Genomic DNA, 22,184 nt, shown 5'->3' on the forward strand with positions numbered 1-22,184 from the left:
TGCTCCAGAAAGGCTTGTGGATGATGCAGACGGCCTTGAACTTGATCCTTGCAGCCACCGGGAGCCAGTGGTGAGATTTCAGGGCTGGAGAGATACAGTCCCTGGGCTTGAGGCAAAGGATAAGTCTTGCAGTCCTGTTCTGGATTAGTTGCAGAGGGCATAGACTAGAGGAAGGCAGATTGAGAAAGAGGCTGTTACAGTAGTCCAACCTAGAGAGAACCAGGGCTCTGGAGACAATGAACGGCTGGGGGAAATTCAGAAAAGGAGGTGCAGCTGGTAATGGGCCTTCTTGGAAAGGTCTTTGATGTGAGGAGAGGAGGAGAGAGTGGAGTCGAAGATTACCCCATGGTTTTTTTGCCTCACGGGAAGGCGAAGGAAGAGGGCCCATGGAAGGCGGTCAGAGTGAGAGAGGGAAAGCGGTAGCAGGGGTCCCGATGAGAAGGATCTCTGTCTTACTGGCATTAAGGCAGAGATCATTAGAGGCGCACCACTCCTGAATCACGGATAGACAGTTAGAAATGAGCGAGAGGGGGGGGGGGGCTGTAGCGAGCCTGAAAGAGTGCTGCATGTCATCTGCATAAAACTGAAAGTTGGAGCAGAAGGTAGAGATTAGGTGGGCCAAAGGGGCCACGTAGAGATTAAAGAGCCAGGATGGGAGGTTGGAGCCCTGGGGAACACCACATGTAGAGAGAGAGAGGTGGTGGAGAGAAAGGACCCATTTTGGACCTGGGAGGATCGGTCCAGGAGGAAAGAGGTCAGCCACTCCAGGTCCTGATCCGTGATGGCCAGGTTCTCACAGAGTTGATTGATCAGGATGGTGTGATTGATTGTGTCGAAAGCAGAGGAAAGGTCAAGGAGGATGAGGAGAGAAGGGATTCTGGAGTCGAGATTGGAAAGCAAATCTTCATGGGTGCTCAGGAGAGCAGTGTCTGTGCCTCTGACTACTCTGCATCCAGACTGATGATCATGGAGACAACCAACAGTTTCAGTGTGAAGAGTAATCTGGGAGATGGTCAGATTTTCCTGAAGTTTGCCCAGAAAAAGGAGTGATAGAGATTGGGCGATAGTTAGCCCGACAGGTAGGATGGACAGAAGGCTTTTTAGGAGTTGGGTGCACAAGGGAGTCTTGAGGAGAGAGAGGGGAGATTCCAGTGGTGAAGGAGTGAATACAAAAATCGGCCAAGGCTGGAGCTGAAAGCACATCTGGGATTTTCTACTAATAATAAAGTGAATGTCAGTGTAAGTGTAATTGCAGGCTCCCCCCTCCTACCCCCTGTAAAGAAAAATACTTGTACGGGGAGTTGTAAGGCTCTGTCCATTTGGATACTGGGGTGGGATACAACTAAATGTGGCACATTAAGTCAACTCAAAATAGCTCTTAAATCCAGAGATTGTCTGATGTGGAGAGAGGCAGCTGTCCAAAATATACATGAGTTGCCCCCTTTCGCCTTATATGCAGACTTGCCTACACATATACGACAGCATGGAGAAATCTTTGAAATAAGGTCCCCAGAATGTAGGAGGCCGATGCTAATGATACGTTTAAATTTACCCACCACTCAATAAATGAAAATGATGTGCAGGAGGAATCACATTTGGCTAATTTTCTGTTAATTGATCATTGTTTCTCTGTTTTTCGTAAGCGTGGACAAGCATGGAAGCTATGTTTTACATAATTAATAAGGTTTTTATATATACCGTGTATGAATATATTAAAGCTGCTTTTTTATAGTGGGCTGATTCTAATCTGTGAATTCTATGAAATATGATCCGTTTTTAAACGTTGCCAACTGTCAATGGAGAAATATGATTGAATACACATTGATTAAGTAACACTGGTCATTGCATGGTAGGCTTTACAGATCACTTCACTGGAACTTTACAGGTTACCTCCTAAAATGTATTTCGGCATGTTATGGCATTTGGTGCAGCATATAGCACCAGGGGCCTGTAACATTGGTGAAAAAGTGGTTAGGGGGACATTTTTCTGAAGCATTTGAGGCCTCTTTTCTCTGCCCAAAAGGGTCCTCCACAAACTTTTGTGGAAAACATTGGTCAAAACTTTGAACATTGAAGACCACTTCATAGCAGGGTGTGGTGGTGTTAACGAGGTATATGGATCCATAATTGGCTTGTTAATGTAAACGTATGATCAGTAACTTAATTGGATTTGAATATGGGACAAATTAAAAATGAAAAATGTTGCTTTATTTGCCTACTATCCACGTGGCAAATGGGCAGAGTATCAATTTATTTTTCTATTAGGACAATATGTAACAATAAATATAGGTGGCACTAAAAGTAATATTTCTGATAAATATAATGGAGGCTGACATCAAACAAAAATCGCACTTGTACAAAAAGCAGTGCATGCAAATTATTTAATAAAGGAAAGTTGGGTATGCATGCCACCCATTTGTCCGTTATGCTTCTACTAGCTGTACAAAGGAACAGAATGTGACCATTTTCTCCAGGACACAAACATTGGCACGTGGTACAATTATTTTGCTCATGAATACATTTGTTAGCTGGGCAAAGTATGTGAACATGACAAAGTTTTGACAATGACTGCAATAATAAGTAGGGACATTTTCTGAAAAATAATGTGCATGGTGGCAACAAACTCAAATCTTGCATTTGCAAAAATAAGCCAACTGGAACTACAGCAGGCTCATTGTCCAACATTCTTGCACAATCCACGACCCTGTCCTTGCTATACTTCTACTGAGATCTCATCCCTTCAGCACCTCCTTCTAGGCCTACCTACCATGGCCCAGAGCAACTCGCAAACATTTTAGGGTGCAGCGAACAACATGTGGCTCCTGAGCTACACGTTGGGGGCCACTGTATCACCACTATCCATGCCCTTCAAACCCTAGCACAAATGTATAATTTGCAGAACTCAAAGTAAAAAGTAAAAAGTATTATCAAGAAAAGCAATGAAGCTAAATATTGTATGCTGGTGTATGCTGGTGTACAATTGTTACAATTGTTACAGATCATTGTTTGGTGAGCCAACAAGGTTCTCGGCACAAGGATTACCCCATCTGGCGATTAAACCGACGATGACATTGGTTGTTTTGTTTTCAGGAATGAGAGTCTACCCAGCACTCCACTCACCGCTACAGTGGCAGCTTTCAAATGGGTGTGGCCATCTTGTCCAATGTACATAGACATTCGGGACCTCTCCCAGTTCTGCGCATACGTTAGGCATCATCTCCCGGCACCAGTTCTGCTCAGGTGCGCTCCATTTATGGACTCTCTTCGTACTACTTCACACTTTGTAACAACTCCTTTTCTGTGGAGTCTAATGCTATCCTATATGTATTGAAGCCAGGAATCTTGTTTTCTTTTGCCCTGCCTGTGGTTGCACCTGCCTTCTTCTCGCTGGAGATCCTACCTACATGGCGTTTTTTACTTTGGCCCTTCTGGCCCTGCCTGTGCTTCTTTCAGGGGTCCTCCCCACTTGGCGTTTATCTTTCCTTTATCCTTCCTCCTTTTGCGATCCCTTTGTCTACCTGCGAATAATACTTCCCGGTTTGTGTTGGCCTTGCTAATCTATCCCTGTTGACTCTGAACCCAACTGGAGATACATCATCTTTTTTTCTCTGCACCCAACAGTGTTTGCGCTGTCCCTCGACCATGTAAAACTGTGGTTGAGGATTCTACTTGGTAGAGGGAGTTCTTTATCACCAGATCTGGGCTTTTTTAAAATTATTTTATTTCTGTCGCGCTCGTGTTTCAGAGCGCGTTCTACCGTCCACCTGGCTGGTATTTCCTCGTCACTTTATTCAATCCTCCCTTCTCTTGTTCATTGTGGATCGATCCAGCCAGCCACCAAAGGACTTAGCAAGAAGGTACAAAAGTGCCAGTGCAAAGTAGTATCAAGTTGAGATGTTGTGGTGTAGCATACTTGCCAACATGCCCCATTCCATTTGGCAGATGCTAGTGTAGGCCCAAAATATGTGTTTGTATTCTGGAATTTGAAGTCCTTGATTTCCCCGTTATAAATCCAAGACATGTCCCAGAATGCAGGGAAAAACAGAATGGACTAGCATCTATCTATTGGAATGTGTCATGTTGGCTTAAAAGGTTTATGGTTTACATACATTGCATAGGGCAGGGGTCTGCAACCTCCGGCTTTCCAGATATTTTGGCCTACAACTCCCATGGTCCCTCACCATTGCCTATTCTGGCTAGGCCTGATGGGAGTTGTAGTGATTACCATCTGGAGAGCCATAAGCAGAAAGTGTGCTTTCAGATCCCGACATACCTACTCGACCAAATTGTGTGATTTGGCAAAATAATTGTACCTCACTGTACCTTAATTTAGCTATTTTCCAAAATGTTGATTGCCTGAACATTATTCACTAAGCAGCGTGGCCTGTACCAAAATGTACCTCACCCTTCTGTTTTTTAAATTGTATGATGATACTGTTTTACATCATTGCAAACTTTTTCTAGCCTAAAACACAATCTGAATGATGTCTTTTGGCTAACTTCTGTTGCCACAATCCGAGTAAGGCATGGGCCACTCATTTGTCCTGCCCGTTGCTCCCTGTGAAGTGAAATTAAGTTATTTTATACTTGCTGAGAGTGTCCTATATTCTAAATGTATACATAATTCTAAACAACACACACACACACACACACACACACACACACCACCCCCCCCCCTCTCTACTGGCATTGGCATGTATTAGTGGGCCAATGTGCCCCTACAGCAATCCTGCTGACATTAATTTCGAGAGGCGCGGCAGTCCTGCAGATTTTGCTGTGCGGCGCCCATTTACATAGGTATCCGCTATTGCAATCATGTATTGTTTACAAGATTAAAATATTCGGGACATGGTCAAGTGTGTATATTTAAATAACTTGCTCCATTTCTTTTTTCTTTATCGTTAGGCAGTCCATGGTTCAAGCAAAATGCTTCATTTCTTTACTCGAAGAAACCGATTTCTAGCTGCAAGTTTGATAACCTTCACGACGCAGCATGTTTCCCTGAGGCTGGTCTGGGTTTTACAAAACATACCTGAGGTAAGGTAGGCCCTATGATCTATCCAGTAGAAGTTGCCCTTGCTGCTTTATCTTTCTGGTTATCTCTAGCCTGTGAGAAGAATGCAGTGACTGTTTACTGTCCTCCAATGGGGACGATGGGAGGGAGCGCCCTGAATACGCTGCGTATGTGCAGTTTCTTTGATAAAAGGTTGCATTTAGTGTATGCTATGAAAGTGTATACATTCATTCATCCTGTGCCTTTCCGCTGTACACGCTAGTAATTTCCTAACCAGGGGACCGTCAACAGCCTCAGAGTTACCGCCCAATTACGCTGTTAGACGTCCCTGGGAAGTTATTTTGTAGACTCATCCTACGTGACTTTACACAGTGGTTAGTGCAAAAGGAACAAAATGATCCACATCAAACAGGGTTTATTCCCGGTATTGGGACTGCTATAAATCTGGCAGCAATAACTGCAATACAACAGCAGGCTCAGTCCTCGAAACAGAGCATATATTTTGCCTTTGTGGACTTCAAGTCCACGTTTGATTCAGTCAGTCGCAAACTTTTGCTAAATAAGTTAATTGCAGCTCGATGCTCGGCAACCCTTGTGGACTTCATTTCCCAACTCCACTTTGATATGTCAATCTGCATAAGACTAAATAATCAAGGAGACTTGTCTGCCCCAATTTGGATGTTTCACCGTCTGAAACAAGGCTGCATCCTAGCAGCAATATTATTTAATTTTTTCATTCATGATTTACGAATGAACTTTTCACACTCAACAACTGATCCTCCGCGCTTAGGTAATGATGGAGTTTCTTGGCTCCTTTATGCGGATGATCTTGTCTTGCTATCCAAGACACCCGTTGGTCTTCAAAAATTGTCTGCTTTAGAGCAATATACCCATACAAATGGCTTGGAAAGAAACACAAATAAAACTACGGTACTACGCTCGCAAAATAAAAAACCATCCAGATCTACTACTTATAAAAGGCACCTAGACACTAATCTATTAGAAGCCGTAAACGAGTATAGATATCTGGGCGTGAGTATCAACAATGATTTGAAAGATGACCCATATGTCATTGAGTTACAGAGAAGCACATCTGCCTGTGCTTCGCAAGCGATTCGTATACAAGGAAAATACAGGAAGTTCTCTTACCAACCGGCTATCACCTTTTACATACAGAAGGTGTCAGCTATAATTTTGTACGGAAGCGAAACCAAATCAATAAGGAACCTCACTTTCTGGAACAAACTTGAAGGTCTTTACTGGAAGAGAGTATTAAACCTGCCGATGAGTCAACCAATGTGTCTCTTAAGACACGAATTAGGCCTTCCGTCATTACATGTTATGCAGATGGGGAGCAGGTGCAAGTGGATTTAGGTCACCTGGCCTAAGCCCCGCCCACCTTGTGCCTTCTTGCCTGCCGCTCTTTTTCACCACTTAGCAAGCCCCGCCCACCTGATGCCTTCCTGTTTGCTGCTCATTTTCACCACTTAACAAGCCTCGCCCACCTGGTGCCTTCCTGAATCATGCTAGTCCCATCTTCATCTTGTATCCTGGCTTTCAACATTATGTGTTACTACTGACTTCTGCATTTGTATCCGCTTCCCACTCTTGCTTCTCCACTCTTTTTGACTGCTTACTCTCTGTTCTGTCCTCCTTTCCATTCTCCCTTTCCTATCTCCTCCCCTTGCTTTCTTCTATGCACTTACTCTAGCAGAATTGTCCCTGGACCTAATATGATAGCAACCTCGTCTGTTTCCTCCACCCTCCCATTACTGTTTTTTCCTCCCCAGGGCCCCTCCAGCACTATCTGAAATGTCATCAGGCCTAGTATCATAGTCGCTTGTGTTGTTCCTCCCCTCCCTTTCTGCACCCCTCTCCCTCACCTTTTGTTTTTTCTCCGGCTCTACCAGAAATGTCGTCAGACCTAGTACGGTAGTCGCCTGTCTGTTTCCATTTCCTTCCCACTCTCTTCCTCCCTTCCTTATCTATGTCTTATCTCTTGCACTATCTGAAATGTCATCAGGCCGAATACGATAGTTAATTTCACATCTTTGCTGTTCAAGGCCTGTAAGAATGTCATTGTATTTTCCCTTGTTCCCTCCCTTGCCTTGAAGTGCTTTGAAACACATTGTGTATAGGCGCTATATAAATAAACTATCAATCATAAACTATCATGGCTAATTGGAAATTACTTGCGCTATACCGCAAGTTTATTCTCATACCTGATTCTAACTTTGTTTCTATAACATCAAAACCTGCGAAGTACATGCTGGAGTCTTCTCATGCATACCCACGATCATGGCGTAATCTTGTAAATTCATTGATGTTTTCAGCAAGTATCTCAGAAATTCTCTTGAAACACAATCCTACTCGTGGAAAATTAAAGCTGTGGCGGTTAGATTGGAGTACCACTATGGCCTATTGCAAAAATTACGAAAACTTCTGTGAAAATCCTTTTGAAGGAAAGAAATTTAAAACAACTTTAACATATCTATTAAAATTCCCTCAGCAAAAGTTACGAAATACATTCCTCCGATTTCGTCTATATCTGTGTTTAACTAGAGATCTACGGGCCTCTAGACAACAGTTAGACAGGCAAGAGAATTTCTGTAGATTCTGCACTAACCGATTGACCAATGAAACTTTGCAACATCTTGTGAGCGAGTGCTAAACCAACACATTCTTTTATTTCAACCCCATTTTCAAGATCAGATAATCCTTACTTCCGAGGAACTATGGGAGAGACTTTTTCATGCAAACTCTGTCTGCTTGCAAATAGCAATTGTAAAATATATACTTTTACTTGATTTAGAAGCATAATTACTATTGCAAAAATGAAAGGAGTGCCAAACCCTCATATCGTTACCAGTATTTAGCATATGATCTCTAATGGTCATCAGAACTTTTGAGTAATGCAAGACCTGGAATAGACTGAAATTTACAATTTAAGTTCGTTATAAACACTGGTACCGTTTTGATTAGGATGGTCTAAGTGACTAAGCACTAGTCTAATTAAGAGATGCGGCCACTATCCTAATCACGGCATATTTCGTTTTGTTTTCTGTTTCTGCTCTGTTTGAGTAATTTGTAATACTGTCTGTAAATACTGTACGAGTGATTTATAATACTGTAACATTTACTTGTCTTAAAATTGGTTTGTTATATTTAGGGATCAGTTGTAATATGAGTCTTTGAACCGAAATGATATTCTTTTGTACTCAAGATTTTAAGAATTTAAACTTTTTCTTTTTTTTTTCTTTTACTTCATCTAAATTGTATATAACGATCTGTTTAATAATAACTATATTGAAAAGTTGTATAACAGCTATATCAATAAAAAAATAAAAATCCTAACCAACTTCTAATACTTCCAAATTTCATGTCCCCCCTCCCTCTAAGAAAATTAACAACCCATCTACAGTTCTGTTGGGGGCCCTTTCCCCTAACACTCGTTTTCTCCCAGCATTCCCCAATCTTTGCCCTGCAGAGCAACTGGACCCTAGCCTGATGCCCTGCGGACCAACTGGACCCTAGCCTGATGCCCTGCGGACCAACTGGACCCTAGCCTGATCTCTTCGCCCTTTATTCCTCTGCCTCTGACATTCTGGTCGGTTTCCCACTTTCTTTCACTGCACTTCCTCTCTGCCACCTCGCCGGCTCATGGCAAAGCTTCCCCTTCCCCCACCTGTCTCAAATGATGTAACCTTCTAACTTTGACCTCATGTAAATGCTACAGGAAAACTCGCCTTAACAATTTTCTCCATCTGTCGATCTTTCCGGCACCCAGACAAATCCTCAGCAGATGGTGTTACTTCTGGTCCCCTGCTCCCTGCCTGCCAATGCCACCATTGGTAACAAACCTAATTTTGCCTGTAGATTTCCGTACAACTTACTTGGATATCGTCTTATTCCAGACACCGAAAACCCAACCTCCGTGAGTGGTGTCTTACTTCCCTGTTGACACCCTTCTAGTACTATTAATTGCGGATTGCAAGGAAAGCACTTTAAATAATTCTACTCTTCTTTAATCACTTTGATCTCAGTACTCTGTAGTAAGTCCTTTTCTCCCATTTGTATTAATAACATGTTAGGATGCTGTCCTAACATGTTGTTAATATAAATGGGAGAAAATTACTTGCTCAATAACTGATATATGATATGATATGATATTTTATTTACATCACACCCATACACAGGTGTTTCAGAGCGCGAGAACTAGCATCTGTTGTGGTTTAGTGGCACTCCCCATGCTTTACTATGAGGGTGCTGAGCCAGAGGGCATTGGGGTGGTCTGGCTGCTACTCGATGTGCCTGCCAGAGGGTGAATATAGCAGTAGTCCCTGTGTCACTCCCTCTGAGAGGAAGTACTATGTTTTGCCCTGTGGAAATGCTAGAATCTCAGACAGCAATGGTACTGCTGGTATCATGTCTCCATGTTACTGTGTCTGACTAGGAACACTTTCACAAGGAACCTCTATTGCACTGTCTAGTTGTTTTCCAAGCTGGCGGCCCCCATTGACGACTCCCAAGACAGCGGCTTGTACTCGGAATGCAGTTAAGGACTCCGTGCATATAGCTCCACGTCATAACGCTCCAGGTTTGCCTGAGTGATTGATAACGTGTGTCCCGGTGATAATCTATTACCTACCTGCCATACTCTCTGGTACGTCAAGTGGACTTGGCGTGGTAAGGCTGGTCCTCCTGCAACTCCACAATGCTTCAACAGTGAAATGGAACACCCTGAAACTGGTGGCAAGTGGAAAGGAATCGAAGGGACTGGAGGAAGAAGTAGATACTGGACAAAAATTCTAATTCTCATAGTAAGTGGTTTCCAGGATGGAACATATGCAGACTCCTCATCTAGCACGGGTTCCAAGTAGAAGACTAAAGGACTTGATGCCAGAGATTCCAGGAGGAAGGCACGAAACAGATTCCACAGTAAGAAGGACCAGGTAGAATCCAAAGGAACGTGGACGGTTTGAGGAGTTGCAAAGGAAAATTAGAAATGAATAAAGAGCGGTTTAGGACCAGTTGAAACAGGTTCAATGAGGGACAAAAGAACAGGGCAGACAAGGAGCAACTTACTAGTCTTTACAGGGAGTGTCAACTTGGTGAAGGCAACAGAGCATTAAGACGCAACCTGAGGTCCCCCGTGCTGGCACCCCACTTCCTGGTCATGCAGCGACTAACTGCATGAACACACTCCAACATCGGACGTAGCAGTCATGACTGCCTCGTCGGAATCGAAAATGCCAGACTTGTGTTCAATAGAGCCACTGTCCTGCCTGCTCCAAGTGTCGGGTGGAATCTGCCAGTCTCCTACTTTATCCAGCTGTCTTGCCTGGTCCAGCCATGGAGCTCTGAACTTCACAGCCGGAGGTATTTCATTCCCAAAAGTTTTTACTCCAAGCCAGAACTGCGTCCTGTAGAAGCTCCCAGGCTGCACTTTGCTGATCAACTACAGGCAACAAACTGGCATCCTGTAGGAACCAGACCCATTTCATCGCTCCTCGTAAACACAAGACTATATTTGTAAATTTTGTCGCTGATAGTTAACAACACCCAACATCAACGATATTCAAATGTTATGGTGCAAATACAAGAATTAATGGAGGCAGTTCAGAAACTAGCAGGGGAAATTCAGGCCCTTAACTTGTAAATTCTAACCCTGCAACAAGGAGTCTCTCCATGGACATAACCACTGGTAATTCAGGAGTCCTCAAATTTTACGGCATGGCAAAGAAATTGAAAGAATTAATCTGTCAATGCACGCTCCAGTTTGACATCCGTCCTTCCCAATTCCTGAGTGGTCTTTCCGAGGTGGGATTCATAGAAACTAATGTGGCGGGAAGTGCTTTGGCATGGGCAACGTGTATGGTGATCACTAGTAGTCCAACCCTGAACAACATTAATGATCGATCTCAAATACAAGTTTGAACGACCGGAGACCAACTATAAAGTACAAGAAAGCCTTTTGGATTTCTGTCAATGGTCATTGGACATACTCTGCTATGTTAGTTATCAAATTAATAGAATTAGCTCACGAAATGGGCTGGCTTGATGAAACCCAGTTCATATTGTTTCGACCACCTACCCTTCAATTATTTTATTTTTTTAGCTATTTATAATTTTCAACATAAATCAACCAAAAGAACAGCAATATTTACAGCTCAGGTCATTGTACTAAACATTACACCATAATTAAAGCAAAATTCAAAGCAAAGAGCAAACTTGTTTTTTAATCTTCAAAGTTGAACTAGACCTAATTCTGGAGAAAAAAACCTGAAACCTACGCACTAATTAGACATCAACAAACAGTGAGGACCTGACAAACAAAAAAACATGACAGACACCACCAATACCCCCCCACCCCCCCCAATTCCTCATTAGTATTGAAAGCAAAACAGCTCCACTACACAATTGAATCTTTGGTCATCAATAAAGTTCGGTGAAACTTCCCTACAGTTCATCATAAAATACTTCCCTGTGGTGCTTATAATGCATAGTCTTTTCATACCTTGCTAAATCTTGCACATCTAAAATCCACTCTTCCAATGTGGGCTTCTTCCTGGTCTTCCAAACCTTTAATATCTGCTTAGTCACCACCAACAAAGTTTAGCTAATCCAGCAAGATGTTACCCAACCAATATTATGACCACTTCTTGATAACTGCAGGATGATGCCAAGGGATTACGCGGATAAGTAATGTTCCAGGTGTGGTCAATCCCATCAACAACATATTTCCAAAAACTCATCACTCTTTCACAACTCCACAACATATGCAGCAGACTACCCCTCTCCTTCCCACAACACCAACACCTATCATTATCGATCATCCTCAAGGCACACATACGTGGAGGGCTCCAATATATTTTACCCAATATCCTCTGATGAATATACCACAGTTGTAGATCCGCCTTAGCATTTATTGGGACTTTCCACACCCTTTCCCACTCTTCTAGTGTAAGATCTCTACCTAACTGTTTCGACCATGACAGCCGTAACCTTTCCCATGAATTCAACCATTTTGCATCACCCTTCAATTTCTAATCACATTAGTTGCTCAATTAGATTAGAATGCCAGAACAAAAGGCAGAAGCAAAAAGGCTAGAACTAGCAGGATGGTTTTCTTTGGCTGCTAGAAGAATCTGAACCAATGCAAATAGGAATCACTCATCATCCATTATTTGAAGAAAAGAAAAGACACAGGAGGTGGGCTCATGGACTTTGTATGGCCATTTACTTAGGTAGTGTCTGGACGCCCTTGGCCAAAGGCAGGGAAACACCAACACCTGTTCCTAATAGAGACGCCGGCTTGTGATAAAGAAGGTCACATTTCCTCAGGTTTTGACACTCTGTTGTTGGTTATACAAACCCTCATCGACAATTAGGACAGCAATATGTTATCTGTACATGCCCTAGTGGATTGTGCAGCAGCTGGACAATTAATGTCCAGTTGTGGGCCAACAAAATTATAGACCTGTGAAGGCCAAAGAAACAATTCAACCCCTAGAAACAGTGGATGAACAGCCCTTATGCTACAGAATGGTACATGAACAAACCAAGGAGTTCATAATGAAGATTGTTCCATTTTATGAATATTTGTCTTTGGATCTGATTTGAACTGTTCATTTTCCATTGATTTTGGCCAAACCACTGGCTGAAAGGGTACAATAAAACAAGAACTGTTTCCCTTGGTTCCAAGACTCTGCCCAAAGAACCAGTTAAACCCGACAGATTAACTCTTGCTAATGTTAATTCAATACCTAGAAAATATACTTACTCCTTGGACGTGGTCTCCAAGCAGCAAGAAGCCAAACTGCTGCCACACAGGCCTGAAGACTGTCACACAAGGCATATTACCAGGCTCAGCGTTTCCCTCAGTCAGAATGTTTGTACTCTCAGACGTTGAGAAGGAGATGCTCCAGTAATATATACAAAATAATCTAAAGAACGTACTCCTCACTGAATCTAAGGCACCATGAGGAGCTGTGCTATTTTTTGTACTTAGAAAAGATATGACAGAACTGAGACCTTGTCTGGACTTTAGAAGATTAGACCAGATAACTAATCAGGATAAGTATCCATTACGCTTAATGGCCGCTATCATTCATGGTGCCACTCGATTTACGGAAGTAGATCTCAGAGGGGGGATATCATCTCATCGAGATAAAGGTGGGCGATGAATGATAGGCCACTTTTTGAATGCCCTTCAGGCGCTATAAGTACAGAATGCGCTCCTGCTGTGTTTTGGTGTTTTTATAAATAAAGTATTTCTGATCTCCTGTTGTGTTGTTCCTTCATAGTATATATGCAGGGCCGGTCTTGGACCAGATTGCACCCCAGGCAATAAGCATCCTTGGAGCCCCCGTATCTCTAAAATGACAAAAAGTACATCTTACAAACATTGTGTATAGAACGTACCAGTAGCTTTTGTTGTACGTTTAAATCTTGAAATTACATTTGCAAAAGGTAAGAAATGTTTTATGATCACATTACTTTGCATCTGGTACTTGAATGTTACGTTCAAGATGTGTAAAGTACGGATAAAATCATGCTTGCTTTGCTCGACGCATTTGAATGCGGATTCCTGTATTTGTTAGGTTAGGTTATTACTCTTTTTTTGTAATGTAAGTAATGTCTTCAAAAGAGTTTCTTTTTTTTAAAAACTTTTCTTCACATACCCATGTGAAATCCAGTCAAAGTCTTCATAAACATTGACAAGAGCAACCCCTTCAATGAAATCCCACTTCCCTGTAACAATACCCATACATATACTCCCTTAGGCACCATATTTGTTTCTTTCAAACCCTTCCCCCCTGTCCCTCTGGTATATTCAGATCATACCAACAGCAACATCAAAGTAACATTAACACCAACCTCTGCATTCTCATTCCCAGTGCACTGTTCACACCTGGAGGCGGTGCTTCACCTCGCATTCAACCCAATCTTCCCCCACAATTGTCTCATGGGGGTTCAAGTTCGGGGAGGAAGCCAGCTCATTCAGTAATTGCCTCAATCCTTGAGTGCTTCTGTCTGTTCTTCTGGCTGTCTAATTCTCCTCAGACATTCCACTTTTGACAAACCCCATCTTTGTACATCATAGAACCATTTCCCGATTGTTGGGACTGAGGAATTCTTCTAGGACATTACTGCTCTCCGTTTGGCTAAAACCATCAGAAAATGAGCTATCATGCACCAGGTTCTTTGACATCTTTTCCCTGGGATCAAACCCAGTAGACAGATAGTTGGGGAACATTCATAGTGCTATGTATTAGAGCGTTCAGGCGGTCCATTACCCCACTCCAATATCTGCTGATCACCAGGCATTCCCAATATCCAGCAAACCCCGATTTGCACCATGGGTATTCATATGGTACTAGAGGGTTAATTCTGTGCAATTTAGCTGGGGTCATGTACACCCTATGTAAATAATTACATTGAATTAATTGGAAGCGTGCATTTCGGGAATCCTTCACCTGCTCCCATAATTGGGTAGACTGTTTCTCTGTGCTGGAGTAGCCCACATCCTGCTCCCATTTACTTTTCACCACTAATTCCTCTGTGGTCCGGGTTGTTTGTAGGGCTGCATACAACCTAGTAATCCTTTGTCCCCCCTCTCCTAACGTGAACGTCGGCATCAAAGTGCTAGTCTTTGGTTCTTCTGGGACACCGTCTAGCCTCCTTCCTATCCGGGCATATGCAACATAGTGTCCAGGCAACATCCCAAACACTGACTTCCACTGGTCGAATGTCATCAGCTGCCCACTTACAAATAGATCCCCCCAGTACTTCGCAATTTCTCCCTGCCAATGCTGCCAGTCCTACGGACCTCCAGGATAACATTATCTGCGTGTCAAACCCTATTGGCAATTTGGTACTATAAAGACCTGTCATCTAGAACTTATTCAGCAGTTTCTTCCATAGGTCCTGTATCACTGCGAAGACGGCGGACATGCCCTTTCAAAAGAGCGTTTTCTTAAGGGTCCCACGTTGTTTCCACAAAGTTAATTACTTAGTGCCAATTACTTCATAAATGACTTTGAAATTAGGTATGTATTTGTGGGTAAAGGGATAAAAGGGGGGTGCGGCGGGGGTAGCGTTTGTAGTGTAGGGCAAGGGAGGCTTGGGTGGGGAGACCCCATCATAACAAAAAATTGGGAAATAAAATTTCGAAGTAATTTCCACAAAGTAAATTAGTATGGAGTAATTTACTTTATGGAATTGACATGAAACCCTTAAAAGCCCTACATTCCCACACTGCGAACTGAGAAGATATGTTGTTCAGAGGCAACATTGCAAAATGTTCTCAAATCCCATCTTCACCACTTAAACTGAATGTGTGTGATCCCCAGAAAATAATTTTATCTCACTGTTCCAAAATTAGACGTTTTTATAAGTGATTCATTTCACACAGTGTTGTTCAAAATACTCACCCGTGTTACTGCTCGATATATAATAAAAACACATATCCTTCTTATATAATACATCACAAAGTTATTTGTCGCTTGACTTACTCAAGGCAACATATTGTAATATTCCTTCCCATAATGCCCTTAAGTATCAAATACTGATGTCACTCTCTGTAATGGCATTTTCTGTTATGTAATTTCTGGTTATTTGATACATTTTCGAAAGTAAAAGGCCCGGACGTCTTTAGTCACAGAGGCCCCATGAATCCTAGTATTGGCACTGTGTATTTATGTACTTATGCAAGCGTCCTGTGGTGTCGGCCCTAGTCACGACTGGAGCGAAAATAGTAACTGCTTTATTTATTGCAAAGCCAGCAGTCTACCTCTTCACTCTTCCTCCTCTCCAATGCCTCTCAACTACCGTCCCTCGTTCTCCACACTCTTTATTCTACATTCCATCCACGGTTCCAAATGACTTAATACAACACAACAGACCGCCCTCCCATCTATCAACAAACCCAAAATATAATGCCCATAATAATACCCCTCCTTTTTTTAACCTACATTTCTCTCTTTGAACCAATGTTCAAAGAACAAAAGAAATTGATCTAGAAACATATAACCACTAACTAGAGCATTAACAAAACACACCTAAACATGCTGCACTTTACATAAAAAAGTACTGCTTTAACTTCACTTCATCACGTAATGCTTTAACCACACCTGGGGTAGTCTCACCCTCCTCCTCATTTCACTGATTTTTACTTGTTCCCTACAGCCACTACTCGCATCAACCTCCACACAGTTACACATATCACTATTTCAATCAATGCTGTAACGCAACTATTTATCATTTCATATGCATTCAAACAATATTTGTACCACTTCCTTTTCTCCTGTCCATTTAAACATGTATTCTCCACCCTCCATCTACTCAACCTATCCGCATTCCAAATAGAACCATCTTCGACCTTCACGGCTTTAGCAAACACTTATTTTATCCTCCCAGGATCCAAGATTTGTGAGCCTCCCTTTCACGGTGCAACTCCCATTTTTATCATCACCCAGTCTGCCGACATGAAACTCAAACTGCCTTTCTTTTCCTTGCATTCTCTCTCATCTCTCATTCCCTTTTTTTCCAGAGACCCAGAGCTCATTAACCCAAGCTGAATTCAACATGGTATTTGGATCGCTCCCACAAATAATCGTGTACAGTTACTTGTTGGTGCCACTCTTGACTGATTTTCTAATTCTCCATAACCTCTCTGCAAGTGCTTCATCCACTGCTAAGTTATTTCTGATAGAGTAGGCTATCGTCTCAACTGGCACTCTGTTGTACCTTTCCACTAAGCCATTGGTCTGGGGTGATAATTTGCCGAAAACCTTTACACAACTCCTACTCTGAGTATATCTTTTCATTGCATTCCATTGTCGCTACTTATGTTTGTTGGATAGCCTTCCCTCCTGAACACCTGCTCCAGGAATTTGATCACTTCACTGGTACGCACATGCCACACAAATTTAGCTGTAACCATTTAGAACAATAATCAACCATTACAATAAGAAACTTTATCGGGTATAGCAGTGAGCCCCCGGAAATAGTGCATATTCCCGCTGGGGAGGTATATAGGAATCCCACGGGACAAATGACCAATTCTGCAAATACAGTGGGAGACAAATACGTTCAGATACCTGGGGATAGATATTTATCACACAGTAGAGGCGGAACACCAACATAACACGGAGAAAGCGGTAAAGAATATTGAAAACAGCGGTAAAGAATATTGAAAACAGCATGAGGTTCTGGACTAAGCTCCGCTTGGCAATGATGGGAAGAGGGGCGCTGCTGAAGATGGTGGTACTGCCGAGACTATTACATTTTTTCAGGACTATACCACACCTGATACCGAGGAGATTTTATATTAAGCTACACAGCATGTGCAGGGAATTTCTGTGGCACGGCACTAGGAACAGACTCGCCCTCTGGAAGTTGCAGAATACGCATGATAAAGGGGGAAGTAAATTCCCAAACTATGAGATCTATTACCTAGCCAGTCAATTACAATATGTGGCCAAATGGTTATCAGAAAACCTGACCTCAGAATAAAGATTGCTGAGACTGCAGTGTGCCCCGTACGTCCTGAAAGAAGTAATATGGTTGCCCAAAACAGAGGTGCAGTAGCGCTCAGAGATGTTGGTATTGGGATGGAAGGTATGGCGCAGAGCCTGTCAGGTCATGGAGAACCCAGCCCCGTGTTCCCCACATGTCACGTTGGTCGTGTTGACGGGAGGGGATGGACAATTAATTAAGGCGATTAGGAGGCATTGGGAACCGATGGGAATCGTAACAGTGGGAGATATGACAAGAAGGAGAGATTAAGCTATTTGGTGCGCTGGCGGAGGAAACAGGGTTGCTTGCCGGGCAATATATCACATATAATAGAATGGTACGGCGGATCATAGAGAAATGGTTGGAAATTACACTGGCAGAACCACCTGACGCCACCATAGAAACTATATATGATATAGCAGAAGGGGGGCACGAGATATCCAGATTATACGAGTTAATGATGTCCAAAGCGGGGAAGGAAGTGGCACAATTGAGATATGACTGGGAGGAGGAGGTTGGGGTACCCATGAGTGATGGGACGTGGGAGAGGGCCCAGGGATATTATAAGAAAGTGTCTAGGAATGCGCGGCTACAGCAAATACAGCTATATATAACTCCTAGAGCAACCTTGACACCCCAGAGGATAGCTAAATTTGAAAACGCAGAACGACAATTATGCCCAAAATGCTGAGATGAAAATATGGGGATATACGCATATGTTCTGGGCATGTCCTGAAATTGGGATATTCTGGGAAGAAGTAGCCCACCGGCTAGAGGAGAAAGGGATCAAGTTAGATGTTGAATCAGTATGGGCATGCTTGATAGGAGGATTCCCGAGGTCACGCCAATTGAAGCATGTAAGTAAATTAAAGGACTTGGCAAATATACTTGCCAAGCGTAGAATCGCAATGGGTTGGAAGGCATGCAACAGACCCAGGATAGAAGTCTGGTGGGCAGACCTGCAGAAATGGACTGAAGCTGAAACAGCAGTGTGGCAGGAAGCGGAAAACAGAGGGGGGGAGGAAGAGGCAGAAACCCCGACAGCCTGGAAACACTTAGTGGCCACATTATACAGGCCCTCCCAGGACTGGTCGAGCGACCAGGATCCTGAAGAGGACATTGGAAACAAAACCCCCTTGAGCAGGCGCGGACTGCCAAATGGAGTAGGCTCGAACAGGGGGGTGAGGGGGTAGGCAGTAGACACTGAAGGATATATGCAAATTCTAAAACGTGTGAACATGTCCTGCAAAGTTTTGTTGTATGTTGTTTGTGTGTGTTAAAACTAATAAAATTGGTTAAAAAAAAAAAAGAAACGTTCTCCCTCGCATTAACATGCTGAAAGGTCCCACAATGTCTATACCTACTTGTTCCCAAGCCTTGCTGGGTTGTCGCATTTGCACTACTTCTGGTTTTACTGTCTTGCAACTCTAATTAGAATTCTGACAAGGCCAACAATGGCTCACAAACCTTTCAACTCTCATCTCCATACCCGGCCACCAGTACCTTTCCCTCAACTTAAGTTTGGTACCTGTAGATCCAAGATGTCCCTGATGTGCTACCACCATTAACTCCTCTATCATACTCTCTGGAGGTATCACCTTTTCTCCCCTGACCAACAGATTATCTTCCACAGAACATTCCTCTTTCACCTCCCAAAATGGCAACATCTCCTCCCTCCCTTCCTCGCTTTACTTTTTGCTGGCCCTTCGCTAATAATGCACCTCATGACACTTTGCAGCACCTCTGTAAACTGACAAGTCCTCTTCCCATCTTTCTCTCGTTATGGTATTGAACACAATTTCCACAACTTCCTCTTCATCATCACTTTTTCCAATTCCTTTTGACCTTACTGGCAACCGTGACAAGGTCTGCTACTCTGTTTCATACTCCTGGCACATACGTGTTCTCATAATTCTAATCCTGCAGTTTAATGATCAGTCTGGACAATCTCTGGGTCACTTTGCACATCCCTCTCACTGTTAATAACTCTACCAATGGCTTGTGATCGTTGTGTGGCAGACCTGCTACCCCATAAGTACTTAGGAAAATAATTCACACCCCACACACATGCCACTATCTATCTCTCTCTCTATAACAGAATATCTTGCTTTAATTTCAGTCACAGCTTTTGTTTTCTATATGCCATCCACCAACTGTGAAATAACTGATCCTGCTCCTAAACCTACACTGCTGGCATCAACAGTAATCTTAGTTTCCTTCTGCGTGTCAAATCCTACAAGATCCATCGTCCCACAATCCTTTAATGAGTTTCATTGCTTCCTTGCACTCGCCACTCCAATTAAATGTGCTCTTTCTTCAACTTCCTAATAGGTTCCGTCAAACTCGCAAAGTTCTTAATCCTATTATAGTATTCAGCCAATCCCCAAAAAAAGATCTCAATCTTGGTTTATCGGTTCTTGTGCATTCCTTATCGCCTCCAAGGCATCTACTTTCAGTCTGTACCCCTTTGCACCCACTAAATGTCCCAAATACTCAACTTCCTTTTTCCTAAATTTACATTTGCTCTTCTAAACCCTCAAACCCTTCTCTCACAACCTCCCCAACACCATTCTTAGTCTGCAATCATGGCTCCCCTTTCCATAAATTACATCAGCCTGATACACCATAGTCCCTCTCTGAAACACTGCTGCCGCTGATGCCAGTCCAGACAGAATCCTTTGTTAACGATTCACCCCAAATAGTGCTATGAATGCTGTCAAATCTCTGCAGTCATCCGTCAAGTCTATGGATAATGGAAAATTTGTCAACTTAGATATTCCTATTTAAATCTCTCAAATCCACGCAAATTCACAATTTCCCATTCTTTTGCATGCCAGTACTATGGGACTCGCCCATTGAGAAAACTCAATTTTCTCAATGATTTTGTCATTCTGTAGTCTCTCTAACTCTGCTTCTACCTTACTTACTAAAGAGAATGGAATTGATCTTCCTCTCTTGTGAATAACCGATACAGCATCTGGCTTCAATATAATTCTGTGGGAATATGCTTACAGCAACCCAACTCTGTTTGGAACACTTCAGAGAATTCAATAGATCCACACATATCCGTTGAATAAGCGATGTCCTCCGTAACCTTAACATACACTACTGGTTCTGGTTTGCAGGGATCAGCCTTATCTTTAGAGCTGCCTGGTCTTTCCATCTTAACGCATTTACTCCATCCCTTGCAACGTAAATCTGTACCTCTGCTATCCTGCCCTTGAACTGGACAGTGTTCTTTATCCAACCGATGAAATCAATTCTCGACCCTTCAAATCCTCCAGGATTCTTTGTCTGAATCACACAACTTTGCTCTGAGCCATTTTTCTTCAGTTCTTACCATTTCTTCTTTGTGATGATTGTATACAGCGAACAACTATCAACCATGACTTTCAGTTCCCAAGTCGCAACAATTATCTCACAGCGTGGACATTTTAGAGTCTGCACACTATTGTTTTCTCCTTGGACCACTACCAGCCGGTCATGTTCTTGTACTACAGAAACTCTTTTCTAATTTCTGCACATTATTGTGAAATGGCCCCTCATCTTACATGATACACATAATTGAATTCTTTGAATTCGCATAGTGTACAATTCTGCCACATCTAAAACACGTTTCTCTCTCTTCCTTCTCCTCTGTAGTATACCTTCCGTCCTGGCGTCTTGCAATCTTAATTTTCTTACTCTGTGTTTTTGTACCTTGTTATCTCCTCCTCCTTTCTCTGTGTTTACTTTACTCTCTTTTTTTCTGGACACAAGTTGCCTTTGCTTGTGCTCCTGTGTCGTTCTCTTTATTTCTCATGTGCTTGTTGCACTTCCTTTTTTTTTAAATCGGTCTCTTTTGAACACATTGTTTATGTTCAATCTTTTTCGCAATGGCGTCCTACAACAATGGGTCGCCACATATCCACAATCGCTCATGTCCAGAAACATCCTTGATGTGTATTATCATCTGATCTCGTATAAATTCCTCTGTTGTTTTACCAGCTGAAAATCACCATGTTAAGTGGAGACATTTTCCTCTATTGCCTCTTCTTCCTTTTGCGCACTCATATAAAAATTGAACCTGTTGATAGCAACATTAATTTCTGGAGCATAGTATTTGTCTTATTGTTTTACTGTACTTTCATTTGCATCCAGGTCCCCTACTTCTAACACTTTCTATGCAGGAAACTCTCTGTACTTTTGTTGTCCCTCCGGCCCTACGGCATGCAACAAAAGGTATTTCCTTTTTTCTGCAGTAAAGTGTTCATGTTATAAAGCCTTGCAATAGTTCCTCCAGTAGTCCTTCCATTCATTCCATTGAATTGAGGATTTTCCAGGATTTACCAAGAAGCTCTATGGGGATCTACTGTTATTCCTTGCATCTTATCACGTGTATGCAGTTCTGCTTGTTCTCTCAAATGCTTCTAATATGTATATGATGTGTAGTTTATAATTGTATACTTCCCACTGTAAGGGTGCAGAAGAAGACAACTGACCAGGTGGTGTCATGGTGGTTGGCAAAGATGTTTATTGAATTCAAAACCTAGCTATCTCTAACTGTAAAAGGGGTTTCCCTGCCTCAAACTAAAAACTGTAGGATTTGTCAGAATGTCTGTAATTGAAAAAGCACAGTCATGAGTCAAAACCCTACCTCTGTCCTTCA

General features: G+C 42.5%; 1 protein-coding gene across 2 annotated transcripts in view; it reads left to right on the top strand.

The window, feature by feature from the left end:
- The window catches only part of GK5 (glycerol kinase 5), an 831,314-nt gene that overhangs the window by 397,384 nt on the left and 411,746 nt on the right, over window positions 1-22,184 (top strand). For both annotated transcript variants that reach the window (XM_069618275.1, XM_069618276.1), the window contains one exon: window positions 4,906-5,037. In XM_069618275.1, the coding sequence (XP_069474376.1) occupies window positions 4,906-5,037 (132 nt within the window). The remainder of the gene's footprint in view (window positions 1-4,905; window positions 5,038-22,184) is intronic.

The sequence above is a fragment of the Ambystoma mexicanum genome, chromosome 10, assembly GCF_040938575.1.
Source record: "Ambystoma mexicanum isolate Mex_15411 chromosome 10, UKY_AmexF1_1, whole genome shotgun sequence".
NCBI classification, from domain to species: domain Eukaryota; kingdom Metazoa; phylum Chordata; class Amphibia; order Caudata; family Ambystomatidae; genus Ambystoma; species Ambystoma mexicanum.